Source organism: Aphelocoma coerulescens, chromosome 8, assembly GCF_041296385.1.
Source record: "Aphelocoma coerulescens isolate FSJ_1873_10779 chromosome 8, UR_Acoe_1.0, whole genome shotgun sequence".
Classification (NCBI taxonomy): Eukaryota; Metazoa; Chordata; class Aves; order Passeriformes; family Corvidae; genus Aphelocoma; species Aphelocoma coerulescens.
In genome coordinates, this window is record NC_091022.1 from 31,630,089 (window position 1) to 31,648,971 (window position 18,883).

At 55.6% G+C, this 18,883-nt stretch overlaps 2 protein-coding genes across 4 annotated transcripts in view; both read left to right on the forward strand.

Moving 5' to 3' along the window:
- Nucleotides 1-11,934, forward strand: AK4 (adenylate kinase 4). The gene is made up of 5 exons (XM_069023631.1): nucleotides 1-205; nucleotides 6,433-6,552; nucleotides 7,752-7,924; nucleotides 8,176-8,294; nucleotides 9,447-11,934. The coding sequence occupies exons 1-5, from the start codon at nucleotides 61-63 to the stop codon at nucleotides 9,559-9,561; spliced, it is 672 nt and encodes a 223-aa protein (XP_068879732.1). The 5' UTR covers nucleotides 1-60; the 3' UTR covers nucleotides 9,562-11,934.
- A 1,625-nt stretch (nucleotides 11,935-13,559) lies between these two features.
- The window catches only part of DNAJC6 (DnaJ heat shock protein family (Hsp40) member C6), a 41,305-nt gene continuing 35,981 nt past the window's right edge, over nucleotides 13,560-18,883 (forward strand). Inside the window, exon 1 of one of the 3 annotated variants that reach the window (XM_069023633.1) lies at nucleotides 13,560-13,723. In XM_069023633.1, coding sequence (XP_068879734.1) covers nucleotides 13,627-13,723 — 97 coding nt within the window. In that variant the 5' untranslated portion in view covers nucleotides 13,560-13,626. Of the gene's footprint in view, nucleotides 13,724-14,410; nucleotides 14,468-18,883 lie in introns of those variants that run through there. The other 2 variants (XM_069023634.1, XM_069023636.1) reach the window with 2 other exon arrangements.

The following is an 18,883-nucleotide window of genomic DNA, read 5'->3' on the forward strand; positions in this document are numbered from 1 at the left end:
CGCGGCCGGGGCGGCTGACGCGTGTCCTGCCCCGCAGCGCTCCGGCGCCGGCAGCCGGCCATGGCCTCCAAGCTGCTGCGCGCCGTGGTGCTCGGCCCCCCCGGCTCGGGCAAGGGCACGGTGTGCGAGAGGATCGCCCGCAGCTTCGGGCTCCAGCACCTCTCCAGCGGGCAGTTCCTGCGGGAGAGCCTCGGCGGCGGCGGCGGTGAGTGCCCGCGGGGCCGCCCCGTCGGCACCGGGAGCGGGGGGTCCCTGCCCGCGCACCTCCGGCGGGGCAGCGCTGGGACGGGCTGGGGATGAGCACCGGGTAGGGGTGGGGATGGAGATGAGGGTGGGATGGAGACGGGGATGGATGGGGATCCATCTCCACCGCGGGTACACCACAGGTTGTTTTCTTTCCGTGGATTTGGCACGGCTCATTCATCGCCTGCTCCCTCCAGCCGGAGCTCACGGAGCCGCTCGGGAAAAGCGGGGTCTGATGCCGTGGGGTGCTACGGGTGTGCGATAGTTTTGTCTGTGCCGGGTGATTACGGCTCCGGGGAGCGCGGTGTGAAAAGCCCACCTGGCCGCGCAGCGATGGTGAAGGGCCGGCGGTGCCCCGGGACTCGGGGCGCGTGCAGTTATTAATAACTCCATCCTGCCTCAGGTGGTGTCCGGGAATGGATGGCAGATGGCTGGAATGCTGGTGCCCGCGCGACACCGCGGCGGGAGGGATGCATTGGGAAAGGGCATTTGTCCACGGGGAAAACCTGCCGGGAATATCGGTGCGTGTCACCGGCTGCTCTGGCCGGGTACCAGGAGCGGGGACTTGCAGGAGATGGGTGTCAGCACCCACCTCGCACAGCCACCCCTGGAGACCCGGGTTTTAGGGCTGGCAGCTCCCAGGCAGGGCAGTGCCGCCTGTCCCGTGTCCGACATCCAAATCCAAAGGAGCTGGGATGAGCTGTGCCTGTGTCCCTTGGCTTGTGAGGGGCTCCTGGTCCAGGCGAGGCTCGGGAGCAGCCGTGCTGAGCCCCAGCTCCGCAGGATTGGGCAATCCCAGCGTATTTCTTTTCCCGACACTTCCTTCTCTCCTCTGCTAATGTGTGAAAGACCGACCCGGGGGGGAAGCTGACTCACCGGGCAGGGGAACGGTGAAACGGCGTCGATGCAAAACAAGAGAGGATTTAGAAGTGATTTCTATTCTAGAAGGATGGCAAATACAGGAAGGAAAAATAGGGAGGGTAAAGTTTTGGAGAGGTGCACAGTCCAACAAGGGCGTTGCACACAGCCCTGTGCTGGTCACTCGTGTAAAAATATCCATATTTCCTTTTGTAAATAAAAAGGACAATAATATTTCCTTCGGAGGGAGGCTCAAAATTTGGAAAATCCCAATGAGGGCATTGGCTGGAGAACAAAAAGCTGTGCTGAAAAGCGAGCAGAGGTGCAGCGTGTGGAGAGGGGCAGCACAGGGAGACTGTGCCCACCCGGCAACTTCCACAGCCAAGCTCTGAACCACTGGCTGTCCTGAACTTCACATCTCAGAGCATGCTCTTGCCATAGAGCTCCTCTGGGGACACTGGAGGAGCAAGAAGAGTTAGCTGAAGGTGTCTTGGGTACATTCACATGGAAACAACAGGGAGAAATGCAGGGAAAATTAGTCAGAAGGAAACCAGCCGTGGTTTGGTTCATCTGGCGTGGCATTCGGGTCCCACCTTTGACTCAGCCTCTGCTTACAGCTCTCAGTGAGCTCCAGTTATTTGGTTTTATTTATTTATTTTTTTTGCTGTTTGCTTTGGACAAGCTGTTACATGACTGTGCTGCCGTGTGCCAGCTCTGAGGGAAACGAGGTGGAAGTGGCTCCTCTTCCCAAGTTTATCAGCTGCGTCACCGGCTTTGCGCTTTAGGGGAGCTGGGGCTCTGCAGAACCAACAGAGTCATTACAGACTCATCATCCCAAAGGCAACTGTGAGTCCGGTGTTTTTATAGGGATCTTGGCCCGATGTGTCAGTGCTCCAGGGATTTTCCTGCTGGCCACTGCCAGGCATGAAGTGGCCGTGGCTGAGGGTTTGGGATCGGGGGCATGGAGGGTTCCAGCTGCTGGAGGGAGGCTGAGCTCCCAGCATGGAGAGCGTTCCAGGCCCACTGCTGGAGCTGGTGTTGGCAGTCTCAGGGAACAAAGAGTCACTTCTGAGGCAGGTGAAGCAGCTGAATGCATGGCTGCTGCTGAAGGGCTTCGAGTTGTGCTCCAGCAGCCCCAAAGTACACCCGCCCCCAGCCATGTGTCTCCTAATTAGTGTCTCTCAGCAAGTGGCTGCTCTGCTGTGGGAAAAGGCCTTTGTAACATCTTGGAAAAGTTACAGGCCGTGTTTTTGGTGCCAGGCAGGGGTGCTGGAGGGTGGTGAGCCATTTCCTTGGCCAGCACTTGCCCCAGAACCCAGGTGGTTGTCTCTGGTGTTGGCAGCATCCCAGGGTCTTATTGGCACTCTGCAGTTCATTTGCAAAACAACTGAATTGCTTCTCTTGGCCTTGGCTGAGGGTCTGTGGGTCTTGTGTCTGTCCCACTGCTCCCTTTCAGGTGCTCTGCTGGAGCCAGAAGCAGCTCCAGTCCCCTCCTCGTGATGGATTTCCTTTGTGAGCATCCACCAAAGTACACACAAACCAAAATTCCCAGGGGGATGTGGGCTGTGCACAGCCCAGCCCCACGCTCCTTCTCCCCACCTTTCCCATGGATTGTGGTCTTTGCTGTCCACACTGGCCTGGTTGGTGGCCAAAGCTGAGCCCAGAGATGCAGCTTGCCAACATTTCCATTTCCCTGCCATATCCATGTGTGTGGGAGCAGTGTTCTGACCACAGGGATCTCTCCCAGTCCCTGCTGACAGACCCCACTGTCCATCCAGCAAGCCTGAATTTGGGGCCACATCAGGCTCCAACCCCTCAAAATGATGTCCTGATGCTGAGGGCAGGGTGGGAGAGAGGGCTCCGGAGGCAGCATCCATGTCAGGAAAAAGGTCCCAAAACTGGGGTGACATCTGTTGTGGCCTAAATGTGGTGGTGCACTGGTGCCCTGTTCGCTGCCAGGGTTTCTCCTCTCCATTAGCTCCAGACCATGTTGCTGTAGCCTAAATAATAGGGAAAAAAAATCCTGGAAAAGGTTTAGGATAGGGAGAAAGTCTGGGGTTGTGGTGCAGGCTCTGTGTTTGGGAACAGCCTCTCCTCCAGCCTGTCCTGCCTGGCCCTGGGTGGCTGCTGGGTGGCCTCGGGGCTGGGACACGTCCCTCGGGGCTGGATCTGTGCTGCTGTGATAAGGAGGGACAGATCAGGGTCGTGTGGGGGAAGCTGGGGAGCTGGAAGTCCCGTGAGTTACAGGGCAGATTAAACCCACGGTCATCAGATTAATGGGATTAAAGCAGGAGTCAAAAGGCTGTGTTTGAGCTCAGCACGCTGAAGAGTGCTTTGCTACCTGGAGTAACTGCAGAGTAAAGCCTGCACCCCCTCTGTGACCCAGCCACAGCAGTGGGGGTTTAGTGTTTTAGGGTGAGCCCCAGCTCCTCGTGGAGGGACTCCCCAAACCGTGCTCCCCTTTGGAATGAGGCCAGGGAGAGCTGCACCAGGGGGGTCTTACCTGGGGCAGGCTGGGCTGGGGGCTGGGAAGGGGATAGCAAATGTGAAATTTGGAGTTAAAGCTGCCTGGAAGAAACCCCAAGGTTTCTGGGAGGTTGGGATGATGCTCTCCAGCACATCCTGGCTGCTGGGGCTCTGGAGAGCTTTGCAGGTGCTTCCTGTAAATCCATGCCCATTCTTCCTTGGAGAGAGGTGATGTGGCAGTGCTTTGGAGGAGGGAGAAGCTCCAGGAGCTGTCTGGGAGCAGCCAGCACCGTGCTGGTGTGTGGCCTCCTGTGGTGCTGCATTCCATGGCCCCAAGCTGCTGTGTCCCCCACACACAGAGGAGACAGAGGAGCAGCAGGAATTGTCCGTGGTGGAGCAGAGGAGAGATGTCCATCTGTCCTGGGGGGGCGTGGGAAAGCTGCAGCCTCTGGGCTGAGGGGCTGTGGGGCTCTGCCCTGTTCCCAGACTGTGTTCCCAGCCCCAACTGAGGCTCGGGGTATTTCTGGCTTGCAGCTCCAGGCCAGGCTCCAGCAGCCCTGCTGAGCCACAGCTGGTCCCTGGGATGGCCATCTGTCCTCAGGTGACAGCTGGACCTTCCGTGACAGCTCCCAGCTCCTGGGATGTCCAACCCTCCTTGGGGTGACAGCCAGACCTTGTGTGGCAGCTCCAGACTCCTGGGATGTCCATCCCTCCTCAGGCGACAGCCAGACCTTGCCCAGCAGCTCCTGGTCCCTGGGACGCCCATCCCTCCTCGGGGTGACAGCTGGACCTTCTGTGGCAGGTCCCAGCTCCTGGGATGTCCATCCCTCCTCGGGGTGACAGCCGGACCTTCTGTGGCAGGTCCCAGCTCCTGGGATGTCCATCCCTCCTCAGGTGACAGCTGGACCTTGCCCAGCAGCTCCCGGCTCCGCGGCCTCCGGCCGTTCCCAGGAGCAGCCCAGCCCTGCCAGCGAGCTCATTCCCTGGGAGCCTCTGGCACCGTGCAGGCCATGTGAATAAATACCAAAAAATACAAAAAGCATGTTTTTATAGCGTCGATGCCCTCGAGGGCTCCGTGCCGGTTGCATAATCCACAGGGTGTTTTTTCCATCCGTGTCCTTCGCTTTCCCCGGCAGGAATGCTGCCGGCAGCGCCGCTGGTGACGTCTGGGCAGTGACAGAGAACTTGTCATTGAGAAAAGGTGTTTTCTGCTCGCTCCCCGCGGGGCCAGCTGGAATTCCTGCCAGGATCGGAGGCAGCGGGATGCGGTCCCGGTGCCTGCGGTGACTCAGCCCCGCGGGCCGTGAGTCAGCGCTGCCCCGCTCCCAGGCAGGTTGGATGCTGGATCCCAACATTCTGTACTCCTGGCCCTGGTCCAAGCAGAAGGAGGCTGGACCTCTCTTCTGGTGCCGGGAGAAGGACTCGTCACACACAGTGGGGAAAAATCTGTGCCTTTTCCAAGCAGATTCTTTGGATTCTGGATTAAACCTGGGAATGTGGCTTGTCTGGGAGCCCCACCTGCCCGGTTTCCCAGGCAGGCCCCATCCCCACAACAGATCCCAGGAGGATCTGTTCAGGCTGGTTTCCCCTTAGATCATCAGATGAACGCTCTCCAAGAATTGTGTATCTTGCAAAAACCCCTCCTGCAGCTGAGGAATGCATCCCCAGCCAGGTGCACGTGCTGCCCGCTCTGACATCTCGCTGCAGCCTGGAGAGCCGGAGCCTCCTCCAAATGCAGGATCCTGGGGATTATTTTTAGAGAGGACTCACGCTTGGAGAGGGCTGAAATGTGCTCTCCTCACCAGAAACGGTGCAAAAATTAGATCACGAAATTGTTCATTTCTGGTGACAAGTGCTACTGCAGCTGCTATGGGAAGACAGCAGAGGAGGTGTCCATGGGGTCCTGCTCCCAGAGGAAAGGGGCTGGAGCTCTCCTTGGGGCAGGAGCAGGACTTGTCACACACAGGGACAAAGAATATTTGCATTTTCCAAATGGTTTCTTTGTGTTTCTGAGGGGCTGAAAGAAAATCACAGCAAACTTCCAGTCATGGAATGGTTTAGGTGGGAAAGGACCTTAAAGCTCAGCCCATTCCACCCCTGCCATGGGCAGGGACACCTTCCACTATCCCAGGCTGCTCCCAGCCCCAATGTCCAGCCTGGCCTTGGGCACTGCCAGGGATCCAGGGGCAGCCACAGCTGCTCTGGGCACCCTGTGCCAGGGCCTGCCCACCCTCACAGGGAGGAATTCCTTCCCAATCTCCCATCCATCCCTGCCCTGGGCAGTGGGAAGCAGTTCCCTGTGTCCTGTCCTTCCATCCCTGGTGCAAAGCCCCTCTCCAGCTTCCAGAAGCAGCTGAGGGATGTGGGAGAGCCAGGCAGGAGCCCAGGAATGTGCACTTACCACAGTTATATTCTTAAGGATTTGATCTTGGGAATAATTTTCTTATCTGAGCTTTTCTTAAGTGGAGACTCTGCAATCTTTAAGCCTGGGGATGGGAAGCAGGCTCAGTGTGTTTGGGACAGTCCTTACCTGTGCCAGGGTCACCTGTGACCACATTGGAGCCATCTCCTGAACCAAAGAGCTCCCGAACCAAAGGAGCACATCCAGTTCTTCTCTCTCCACCAGCTGAGGGCTTGGCTGAGCTCCAGCATGTTCCTGCTCTCAGGTATCTCAAGAATTCCCATTCCTCCAGCCCCAAAAGGACCGTGTGGCCTTTCCATCACCAGCAGAGCGATGCTGCCAGAAATCTCCTCCTGGAAGGCCAGGCAGAACTTGAGGGGGAGTGATATTTTTTCAGTGGAAATGTCATGATTTCTTTTTTTCTCATCTATTGCTTTTGGGTTTTTCTCTCTTGCCTTGAGCAGAAGCTGGAGTCCTGGCAAAGCAGTACCTCGAGAGAGGCCTCCTGGTGCCCGACCACGTCATCACGCGCGTGATGATGGCGGAGCTGGAGAAGCGGCGGGAGCAGCACTGGCTGCTCGACGGTGAGTCCAGAGGGGAAATCCCAGCCCCCTTGGGAACGTTCCTTTGCTCCCAATGGTTTGGCAGTCCCAGGAGAGAGAAAAGCCAGGAGGTGCTATCGCTGGAGGTGGGAGGAGAGGCAGGGACATCTTCCCGGAGCCCTCAGCGTGTGCATGTCCAGCTGAGCACGTGGCCAGGAAAGGGAAGGGTAGGGAGAGGAGGTGGGTGTTCCATGAAGCACAGCAGGGCTGGGGACACGCCAAGAAAAACCTTCCACCACCTCTGTGCGTGTGTGAAGCAGCTCCTCCATCCCAGCCCAAAAGCCACCTGAGCTGGAGGGGGAGGAGGGAGATGCTGAGAGCAAACAGCACAGCCTGGGGTGCCTGGCCATGGCAGCAGGGCTGGAACGGGGATCAAAGAATCCCAGAGTGGCTTGGGTTGGGAGGGACCCTAAAACTCCTCCGGTGCCACCCCTGCCATGGGCAGGGACACCTCCCACTGTCCCAGGCTGCTCCCAGCCCCAATGTCCAACCTGGCCTTGAGCACTGCCAGGGATCCAGGGGCAGCCACAGCTGCTCTGGGCACCCTGTGCCAGGGCCTGCCCACCCTCCCAGGGAACAATTCCTTCCCAATCTCCCATCCAGCCCTGCCCTCTGGCAGTGGGAAGCCATTCCCTGTGTCCTGTCCCTCCAGGTTCTTGTATAAGGTCTCTCTCCATCTTTCTTGTGGGCTCTATTGAGGTCTTTAAGGTCCCTTCCAATCCAAACGATCTGGGATCTGTGGTTCTCTGCTCCAGCTGCTCACTGGCTTTTCCAAGGAGCACAGGACCATTTTACTGCAGTATCCTTGATGCCCTCCACACAAACCAGCAGCTTGTCCCCAATCTGTGCTCAGCACTCTGTTCCCTTCACGTTTTCCCTTGTCATTCCAGCATTTATCCCTGTTCTGCTGCTGCCTGTGTCCTCCTGCATGCCCCCAGCCCCCGTGCAGGGACAGCAGCCACCTCTTTGAGGCAAACCTGAGCCCTGGGTGTCACATTTCGGGAGCTGGTGCTGTGGGAGCTATTTTTTCTCGGAGCCATATGGTGGAGTCTGCCTTTCACGCCACTTGTGCCGCAGCGGGGCTGGGACTGCAGCTCTGGAGCTGCCTGACGGATGAGTCTGGCTCCATCCTTGCTGCTTTCCAGCCTCTCAGTCCAATTTCTGTTCTGCTGCCTGCCCAGGTTTCCCTCGGACTCTGGGACAAGCCAAGGCTCTGGATGGGATCTGTGAGCTGGACCTGGTGATCAGCCTGAACATCCCCTTCGAGACGCTGAAGGATCGCCTGAGCGCCCGCTGGGTGCACCCAGCCAGTGGCAGGGTCTACAACATGGACTTCAACCCTCCCCACACCCAGGTAAGAGCCCCTGGAGCCACCTGGGAGCCATCCACAGAAGGAAAAGCTGGGAGAAGCCGCTCTCCGCAGGAGCTGGAATCCTGAGGAGGCATCGGGGGAGCGACCCTGGGTAGAAGCTCTGAGCACCATAAGGAACTGTGCTAAATGTTCACCAGGAAAACGGGATTTCTGCACGCAGGGCAAGGCACTTGGCAGCTGCAGGGTGGGCGATGGGGTCGGTGATGTCCCTGTGTGGCTTTGTGTCCCCTCAGGGCGTCGATGACCTGACGGGAGAGCCGCTGGTGCAGCGCGAGGACGACAGGCCCGAGGCTGTGGCTGCGCGGCTCAGGAAGTACAAAGACGCTGCCAAGCCAGTGATAGAGCTGTACAAGTGAGCTGGGCACGGGGAGAAACCTCAGCAGGGCTGTCAGAACGGGCACCAGGGCTGCTTGTCCCGTGCTCACACCCCAACATCCCAAAGAGCCCTGGCACGGCCCCTGGCAGATCTTAGGGGCCAAGCTCTGGCCCTGGACGGGGCCTCCCCTGGAGGCCTGAGGCTGATCCAAAGAAATTCCCAGCTCCTGTTTGTTTTGCTGGGCTCCACAAATGGGAGGGGTATTTTGTCCCAGATCCAGGGTGGTCCATGCCATGAAAAATCCATCCAGGGCCCCGAGGGGTTTGGTTGAAGCATGGGGAGATTGGCAAGAGAGCAGGAGAAGGGAGAGACCCCGGCACTGGCTCAGATGGGTCTGCTGGGAGCACAGCGGGGTTCCAGGGCTTGTTCCCCTTGTGGGGCTGTTGTTCCCTGCACTGTGGGGCTGTTGTCCCCTGGACCATGGGACCGTTGTCTCCTGCACTGTGGGGCTGTTGTCCCCTGGACCATGGGGCTGTTGTCCCTGCACTGTGGGGCTGTTGTTCCCTGCACTGTGGGGCTGTTGTCCCTGCACCATGGGACCGTTGTCTCCTGCACTGTGGGGCTGTTGTCCCCTGGACCATGGGGCTGTTGTTCCCTGCACTGTGGGGCTGTTGTTCCCTGCACTGTGGGGCTGTTGTCCCCTGGACCATGGGGCTGTTGTCTCCTGCACTGTGGGGCTGTTGTCCCCTGGACCATGGGGCTGTTGTCCCTGCACTGTGGGGCTGTTGTTCCCTGCACTGTGGGGCTGTTGTCCCCTGGACCATGGGGCTGTTGTCCCTGCACTGTGGGGCTGTTGTTCCCTGCACTGTGGGGCTGTTGTCCCCTGGCCAGTTTGGGAATGGTGGATTGCTGTAGGGTGGCAAATCCCCTGCTCAAAGGGCGTAGAAGCCCGGGAGTGTTTTTAAGCACATGGGGGGCCAAAATTGCCCTTGCAGGGAAAGGGGAGGATCACAGACTCCTGGAATGGTTTGGCTTGGAAGTGACCTTAAATCCCATCCCATTCCACCCCCTGCCATGGGCAGGGACACCTTCCACTACCCCAGGCTGCTCCAAGCCCCATCCAAGCTGCCTGTGGACACCACTGTCCTCGGGATGGGCTGGTCCTGACTTCTCCCACCTTTTTTCCAGGAGCAGGGGCATCCTCCACTCCTTCTCTGGCACAGAGACCAACAAGATCTGGCCCTACGTGTACACCCTGCTGTCCAGCAAGATCCCACCCATTCTCTCGGAGGAGGAGCACTAAGCAGCTCGTGCCAAGGACCAGGATTTCATTCCATCGTGGATTTGGTTCCCAGCACAGTGCCAGGGCTGTGCTGGGGTTCGGTGATGACGAACTGGGTGATATTGGTGGATACCAGTTAGAGCCAGGAGCAGATCTTTGTTTAGAAGGTCAAGCCTGCTGGAATAAGGGGCTTTTTCCCTCTTTTGGGGCTATGGAGTTTTCCTGCCTGTGGTCCATCCCAGATTGGTGATGCTGACCAGGGCAATGGTCATTCCAGGTTTACACAGCTTTGCCATGGTGTCCTTGCCATCCCTTTCCAGCCCCCAATCCCTGTCTGAGCCTACATGTGCCATCCTGTTGCTCCACAGGACCGTTTACTGCTGAGGACTCTCTAGGCTGAGGGTTTTTTCTATAAATTATTTTCTATTAAATGGATTTCTCAGAGGAATAAAGCTCTAGAAAGCAACACTTAGCCCAGCGGGAATTTTGGGAGCAACATGGGAAATGTGTGTACCACAAAGCTGAGAGACGTGAGAATCACATTCCCAGTGTTAATGCACGTGAGAGAGGGAAAACATTGGGGGTGAAACACTCCCTTGTACTCCTTCCATAGGGAGAGCTGAATTCCCTGTTAAAAAGCTGCTGTACAGGTTTTTATGGAATGCTGTGAGGATGAGCAGGATCTGTGCTGGGGATGAGTTGCACTCCTTTGTGCTTTCCTGGTTTATAGCTTTTAATATGACAAGATAGCGATGTCCTAAGAGTTTCTCCCAAAGATTTATCTCCATGTGTGCTTCAGTTTTGGGGAGCAATCAGCTCGTTCCATCTTCTGTGCTGCCTTTGTCCCCGAGGTCCCCTGGCCAGGGGTGCCTTCAGCTGCTCCTGCTGTGTTCCCTAGCAAAGTGACTCCCTCCCCATGAAATCCCAGAGATCTTTCCTTCCTTGGGATGCACTCAGGGACATGCCCAGGTGTTTTCCCATGATTTACAGCATCCTTGGATTGTGTTGGGGCCAGGCTTTTCTCAACTGGAAGTGCTGTCACCCTCTTTTTGTAGGATGCAGTATCCGAGCAATGGGGACGTTCTCCTCGTCTCCTCAAGTTGCCTTATTTTATAAACTATATATTTAAGGAAAAATAAAAGCAGGATGCATATTTGTAAAGGTTTAAAAACAAGAACAAGAAGTGCTGGATTTTAGGATTGCCTTTTGGGAATTGTGCATGGAGCTGCTGGATCCGCAGGGAATGCTGCTTCTGCCAGGGGGGCTAACGGGAGGGCAGGAACCTGGCACTGCCTGGCACCTCGGATTCATCAGAGCAGCCTGGCACCTTCCTGCTGCTGGATGTCCCGGGGTTTATTTGTGCTTGGAGAGGGGCCCACAGCAGGGAAAGGGGAATGACCGTAATTTTTAGGGATTTTTTCCATGTGCGAAACTTTGGCACCTGCCTGGGTTTTTTTATTTATCCCAGCTGAGCACCCTCGTGCTGACCAAGGATCCCCCAACGTTTGCTTCATCCAGGTGCTCTCCCAAATGGAGCCAGAGCAGGATCACTGCCCACATCCCACCTGCTCCTCCCCTGCTGAGGGAGAAGCCAGAGTGCTCCCACACCGCTCTGAGTGGGAATTTTCCAGGAGGGAGCAAAGGGATTGCCAGGTCTCACTGCTGCCCCACGAGGCCTTTCCATGCCCCCGTGCTGGGAGGCTGCAAATCTTCCAGCCAGCAGTGAAATCCTATTTCAGAAAGATTTGGGATTTTCCCACGACCCTGGGATGAAGGTCTGGGCTGATTTTAGACACAAATCCACAAATAGCCAAAACCTTTGTGCTGCTTGGAACAGCTTGGGGCAGGAGGGGAGGAGATTTTGGGGTTTTTTTAGGCTATAAGAGCACCTGAATGCCAGGCAGAGGGGCTGCTCCTTGCTTTGCCTTGCCCTGTCCTCATGTCCCGTCCTTCCCTCCTGCAAAATTCCTCCTGAAGAGAGATTTCCATGCAGCCCGGAGGCAGGACAGGGTCTGCAGATGCCTTTTCCAGGCTTTGAGCCCTATATTAGATGTACAATCCCGTGGCTGTGCATGCATCCAGCCCTCAGGATGGATTTTTCTACCAGACTCGTTGCATTTGCCGAGACCAAATTCCAGCAGGGATGGGGCCCTGTCCCTCGCTGTCCCCCTGCCGTGCTCCCCTTTGGTATTTTACTGTGAATCCCAAACCTTTTCTAAAGCCACAGCAATTTTGTACTGACCCAAGATACTGTGTGGAGGGGGGAGGCTCTCCGCCCTGGAATGTCACGCTGAGTTTTCTTCCCGGAGTTTTTTCCCGGAGTTTCCTCCCGGTGAATCGCTGCAGCTGTGTTACTGCTCTCAAGATGTAAATAAAGATTTTTTCTCCTGCTGATCCCTGGCAGTCTGTGTGAGTTCCACCTTGCCAAGGCAGCGGGGCAGTGTTGACCTGGAGTTTCTTTGTAGGAGCTGAGGAGGAGGAGGAGAGGGGAAAAAGAGGAATCAGAGCATCCCTGCTTGAACATGGAAAACCCCTCGGGTTTTGGGCTTGGACACAATGCAGCTCTTTGGGTCCTTTACTTGAGATAATCCAAAATATTGGTTAAAAAGCCAGTTTGGATTAATCCATTTGCTCCTGCCCTCCCACCCTTATCACAGAATCCCAGAATCCCGGAGTGGTTTGGGCTGGGACAGCCCATCTCATTCCACCCCCCTCCCATCGCACATAAAGTGGTTTAAATTTCCTTTCTAACTTCTCCCTGGTAAAAGCCCCGGGGAGCATTAGGACAGGGAGGCTCTGGCTGTGTCTTGTACCCCGGGTAATCCATCTCGTGTGGCTGGAATTGGGAATTAAACTCCCCGGAGCTGCAGTGCCTCTTCCCAGTGCCACCAGTCTGCTTTTCGCTTTCACTCCCGAACAGCAGCTCCGGGCACTCCCTGTTTGGAGTGAGCAGAGCCTCAGGAATGATTAAGAGAGTGGGAAAACGGGGTGATAAGCAGGGAAGCTGCTGCCTGGGAGGTGGGAGAGCCCCAGCTGGTGGGGGGGGGATGTCGCGGTTTAGGGTCATGACAATCCGGAGGCGGAGCAGGGATGTGTTGCCTGCGGGCAGCTCCGAGGGCAGCGGCAGAGAAATCCAAGGAGGAAAAATACCTACGCAAGCTAGAAAATTAACTCAGCCTGAAAACAAAAGTTGGGAGGTCAAAAAGCAGAGGAATATGAGCCAAAATCCAGCTGAGATCAAAGCCTTGGATTCCCCCCAGAGCTGTCGGGGGAGCTGGGAGGGCACAGGGGACACGTCCCCATCCTACAGCCTGACCTCAGCCCGTGCTGGAACGGCAAGGAAAGGGAAACGGCCTCAGGTTGCACCAGGAGAGGTTTAGATTGGATATTGGGGAAAATTCCTTCCTGGAAAGGGCGGTCCAGCCCTGGCACAGCTGCCCAGGGTAGGGTGAGTCCCCATCCCTGAAGGGGTTTCAAAGCCCTGTGGATGTGGCACTTGGGGACATGGGGCAGTGGCGGCCTTGGCAGTGCTGGGCATGGCTGGACTGGATGATGTGAGAGGGCTTTTCCAGCCTAAATGATTCCATGATTCCAATTATGTGTTTACAGCATCACTAAGTGCTTGTCTGCCTGGTACCCAGGGAAGTGCCCCAGGTGTGCCTGGATCAGCCCCATTCCCGGGGCTGCAAAAGCTTGGACATGTCATATCCCTGCTGAGTTCATCCAGCAGCATTTAGCATTCTCCAGGAGAAAAAAAATCAAGGAAAGGGAAAGAAAAAAACCAAACAAGGGAAAGAATAAAAAAACAAACAAGGGAAAGGAAAAAAACAAAACAAGGGAAAGAAAGAAAATCAAGGGAAAGAAAAAAACTCGAGGGAAATTAAAAAAAAACCACCCTGCTGAGGTTTGCGCTGCAGACTCCAGATCCCACTCCAGGCCACATTTTAGACGATGTGATATGTCTGCCTCCATCCCCATCCTTCCCTGAGTCTCTGTAATCCCAAAAATAACCCGGGAGCGGCACGCAGTTCCCAGGCAGCGGCGGCAGCAGCGCCCCAGCCGGGCCGGGAGCCGGCCCCGCCGCCGATGCCGGGCGGAGAAGCGGCGTGCGGGACACGGCCGCGCTCGGCAGCGCTCCCCGCAGCCCCCGGCAGCCGCAGGATGCACGGCGCCGAGCAGCAAGGTAAGGAAAAGCTTCCCGGAGCCCGTGGAAAGGCGGCGAGAGGGAGCGCGAGTGAATTTGGGGATGTTGTTTACGGCCCGTTTGTGCTGAGTAATTGGGGAAGGCACGCTCGCATCCCGGGATAAAGCGAATTCCCTGCTTTCCAGCCGGTTATGTAATAGGGCTGAGGGAAGGGATTGCACCAGGAACTGCTCGGCCGGGCAGGGAAGGCGAGCTGCTGGGATTTGGGAATGTACACCTGAGCATGGAGTGTTGGATAACCCCGGGCTGCGCCGGCTCCGCGGTCCCCGGTAGGGACACGGACTCCTCTTCTTGCACCCCAAAATAGCGGCTCGTGCTTCTAGGGCTGTCTGGGAGCTCTGCGGGCATATCGAATGGAAAGAAGGGGATTTTCAGGCTAAAATAATAAGTGTAGGTTCTCTGTGGCCGGAGCTGGACCTCCTGCAGGAGGGGGATTGGTGGAGATGTCAGCACACGAACGCTGCCATCCAATGCTGATCCCAGCCTTTCCCTGCCAATCCACCGGGAAGCTGACCTTCAACCCCCCCCGCGCTCTGTTATGCCGAGGCAAGCACAGAGCTTTAAAAATCCTACTTCGGGCCAAAAAAGAGCTAAAATCCGTAGGTAAATGCAGACATCGCTGCCTCGGCTTCGGCGCTGCTGAGGCGGCCCCAGGCGGGCGCTCCGGGAGGGGACGGCGGGGCCGGGGCGGCCGGCGGAGCCTCCTGCTCCCCACGGCTCCAGGTAGGTGTTTATCCCCCCCTCCCCGGCATCCCCACGGCTGGAATCCAGCCCATATTCCCTGTCTGGCTGCTGGATTTGTGCCTGTCATTGCCATGGTCCTGTTTTGGATACTGCCAGGGAGAGGACGAGGAGGAGGAGAGGGAAAAAGAGGAGGAGGAGGAGGGTGAGGAATATTTTGGGCAGACCCTCAGGTCTGCAAACTCGCGACTTTATTCTCCTTCTGCAGTTGGACCAGGGCCTCCATCTTCTGCTATCCCTCCAACTGTGGATTTCTCTTAGTCATAGCCTTCCCCGAGGAGAAAATAAAAAATAAATCCCATAAAAGCAACGCACGGAGCGATTCCAGCGGGACAGGCGGCGTGACGGCAACCCCGGTGCCTCTAAATTTAGCCAGCCGTGCCACAGCCGCCTTGTTTGTGATCCCAGGAACGCTCCAGCTGAGGGATGCAGCATTCTGGAGTGGCTGCAGCCCTTAAGGAGGCACCGGGTTTGTCCTTGAGCCGGGTTCTTGCCGGCAGCGTGAGCGCCAATGTTTAATTGCTGACCCAACTAATCCCCGCTGCAGCCTAATCCCGGGGCCTCCCGCCGCACCCGCCGCCCGCCCGCCCTCAGAGCTGCAGGTTTGGGGCAGGATTTGCTCAAATCCCTCCTGCTTTGCTGGAAAAACATGGTGGAAGCCCTGGGGGTGCGTGGGAAAGAGAGTTGGTGGATTGTAGGGTGGAGAGGTTGGTAGCCAGAGGTGTCACCCAGGTTTTGGGAGAGGAATTGGGATGCTGGGACTCAGCCTGTGGGGTTGGGTTTTACCACGTCCCCAGCTCTGCTCAGGGGGCTGGAATTCCCCTTGGGGAGGGAATTAGGGCTGTCAGCACAAGAGGGATGTGGCAAAGGATGCAACCCAGCCATGGCGAGCATCCAGACCCAAAGGGGTGGCTGCTCCTCTCCCAGAATCCCAGAATCATTCAGGTGGGAAAAGCCCTCTGAGATCATCAAATCCAACCATTAATCCAGCTCTGCCAGAGCTCCAGAGATGTGGGGATGCTCCAGAGATCAGGAGATGCTGGAAACCACTAGAGCTGCTCATGGGGTCCCACAGCTCTTAGATTTTTGGGAACACGGTCTGGAAAATCCAGAATTCTGTGGATGTAGCAGGCAGAGATACTGTAATTCCCATAAAAAATTGGATTATAGATGCTTCTTCAGGGGTGCCTAAAGCAGCCATGGAAACCTCTCCAATTAAAATGCCATAAATAGGAGTTTATTATTTATATGCAATGGTAAATAATTAATGTTTCCCACTAATATTTCTAGGATGTTAATTTTTTACAAGAGGTTTAGTATTTTATTATAATTTTAAATATTATGATGCTGAACTATAAAAGTATTTTATGAGCTCTTACAGTCCCAAAAGTGGATGAGGCCCTGTTTGATGGAAACAAACAACATATGGATTTCTTTCCCTTGAATAACTCCTCATCTTGAGCAGCCAGAAATAATAAGGATGGGAAATGGTATCATTTAGATCCCTGAATTGTGGCTGGGAAAGGGAGAGATGGAGAAATTGGGGATGCAGGACAAAATCAGGAAGAGAGACTGAGACCAGGGGCAGGATTTGCTCCAAATCCTCTGAAACGGAGCTTTTGCCATGCAGGAAAATTTGCATTTATTCCCTTTCCCAGAGCATGCTTGGAAGCAAAAAAGCAATGATCTAAAACCCATTTGAATTCCTTTTCCAAGTAAGAGTTTTCATGGAAAACTTTGCTGGAAGAGCAGTTTGCTCTCAGCCAGCAGATGTTTCTCTGATGTCTGTGAAGGGTGGGATGCAGCAGGCTCTCCCTCCCATCCCTCCTGGCATTCCCTTCCCACCCTGCCAGCTTTGGGAAGGTGTTCACTCCCCACACAGCTCCCAGCCTGGGGCACACGGTGAATTATTTCAGAGCCACGTGGTTCAGGGCAGCCCCTGCACTGGCACTGCCTGCTGAGTCAGCACTCTCCAGCTCCGCGTCCAGGGGCTTTTCCATGGATTCGTGTCTTGGAGGCATTCCAGGAGAGCATTCCCAGATGGGTGACCACTGAGGGACCCACAAGAGGCTGATGCAGGCAGTGCTGAAGTGGGGTTTGTTGCCTGTCCTGGTGGAAATGGTCACCAGGAGAAGGGTGAGGGACCATCCCAGCCCGATCCCTGCCCGGGTTCATGGGGATGGGATGTCCCCAAGGACCAGGCTGCTGGCTCCTGCACCACTGAATTTTCATGCAAAGCCATGGAATCCTGGAATGGTTTGGGTTGGAAGGGCTTAGAGCCCATCCAGTGCCACTCTTGCCATGGGAAGTGACACCTTCCACTGTCCCAGGCTGCTCTAACCTGGCCTTGGACACTTCCAGGGATCCAGGGCCAGCCACAGCTTCTCTGGGCACCCTGTGCCAGCTGAAATCTCTTCCCACACCAATCTGGGTGTGTCTCCCTTTGAACCACATCCCAAACCTCAGGACCACATGGATTGAACCAGGATCTGGGAGAGAGCAAGCGCAGCCCTGTGGAGCCTGCTTGAGGATCCCTTTGGAAAAGATGATCAATTAAAAACCCAAACCAAACTGCCTCAGTCAGGGGTGATGCAGGACCTGTAAGTCACCATGAACTGAGACAAAGACAATTTTTTAGTGTTTTATATCAGCCAGAGCTGATATAAACAAAGCTCTCATAATATAATTTTCCCTGTTAGTTTTAGGTAAAAACTGTACTACCAAATTCTGGCAGAAAGTAGGACCACCTTAATGGGCTTGTGTTGGGTTCCTGGCCCACCTTCCTGTGCTGCCAGACCCCTCTATATCTCCCCACCCTGGGCCTTGTGAGGTCTCTTAAATATCCACCCAGGATAATCCATCCCAGTGAGGCTTGGAGTGAGAACGCATCCCCTGGACCATTCCTCCACAGGAAAGCCTAACTCCATCCATCCTGAAGTGAAGGGATGGCAGTGGGTGGCAGCCTTCAGTTGTGATTTCCCTCTGTTTTCATGGAAAAACTGATTTCACTGAGGGGTCCTTGGTCAGAGCTACCTGAGAGCCACGACCTGGCCATTTTCATGGAGTTCTGTGCTGCTGGAGCCTGACCCTGAGCTCAGCAGCTGCAGCTGATGCAACCCCACGATGACACTTGGTTGTATAATTTTCCTCCCTGTTTTCCCCACCAGCCATTTTCCAGTGCAAACAATAGCCAGTGCCCAGATTTTCCTCAGGATTTAACCACTTCCCTCACAGCGAATGGGAAATGATGAATAAACAGCAGTTAGGCCGCAAAATATCTGATTTTTACCAAAATACCTGATTGTGAATGGCTGTGCAGCCTCTGATTTTCCAACATTTTGCAGGCTGGGGACTTCCTGAGCCAGCATTTCCTGTTTAATGGCCTCTTATAGATCCACTTCACATCCCTTTCTCCTCTTTCTTTGTGAACCATGTACATTTTTAGCAGCTACAGCAGCCCTTGGCAAGCAGCTCCTCACTCAGCATCGCTGAGGAGACAGGCAGATCCTTGAATGCTCCAAAACCAAGTCCTGGGCTGGGATGAGTAAGTTGTGGATCATCCCTGACAGCTTTTTAACAAGACTGAAAGGCAAGAAATAAAAAATGTGCTGACACAGCACCGTAGTTAATGGGTGTGCTCTCACAGGGAGGAAAGGATGGGGGAAAAAAGATACTGAGGGAGTGAAAACCTTGTCACATCCTAAGTCATCCTAAGTGTCATCCTCAGAGGGGACACTCCAGCTGCCAGCCAGGCCCTAAGAACTGGGCTGGGTCTCACTGCTGCAAAGGCTCTGCTGAAGGTTAAATTGAGTTTAACACTTAAACCCAGCCCCAAACCACCTCAGAACCCTCTTTGCTTTTTGTCAGAGGTGAATGAGACAGGCAGAGCCAGTTTGGAAGTTCCTGAATACCAGGGAGGTTAAGAAGGGATTGGATCATTTGATGCCCCTCTCTGTTCACCCGGATCCTCACAAACCATCCCAGTTTTCCCCCCTGCACATCACATCCCACACTGGGAATGTGCTCTGCTGCCCTGAGGAGCCACCACTCAGGGGCAGGCTGTGACAGCTCCTTGTTCCAGGCAGGGACACATCATTCCCTCATCCAGAGGAAGGAGCCATCCCTGACTCCAGGCCGAACACCACTGATTTATCCCAGCACAAGCCTGGACACTGCTTCGAGAAGGAATTTCTGGCTCCAAACCGACAGCCTGGGCCTGTTTTGCTGCCACATTCCCAGGGCAGTGCAGGGGGATCGATGCTCCTGGCACTGCCCAAGGGATGAACGGAGCTCAGAGGGGAGGGCAGGAAAGGTGATCCCTGTTGGGCAGGTCACAACACACAGGAAGGTGTCCCTGCACTGGGAGGTGAACTTTGAGGTCCCTCCCAACCCAAACCA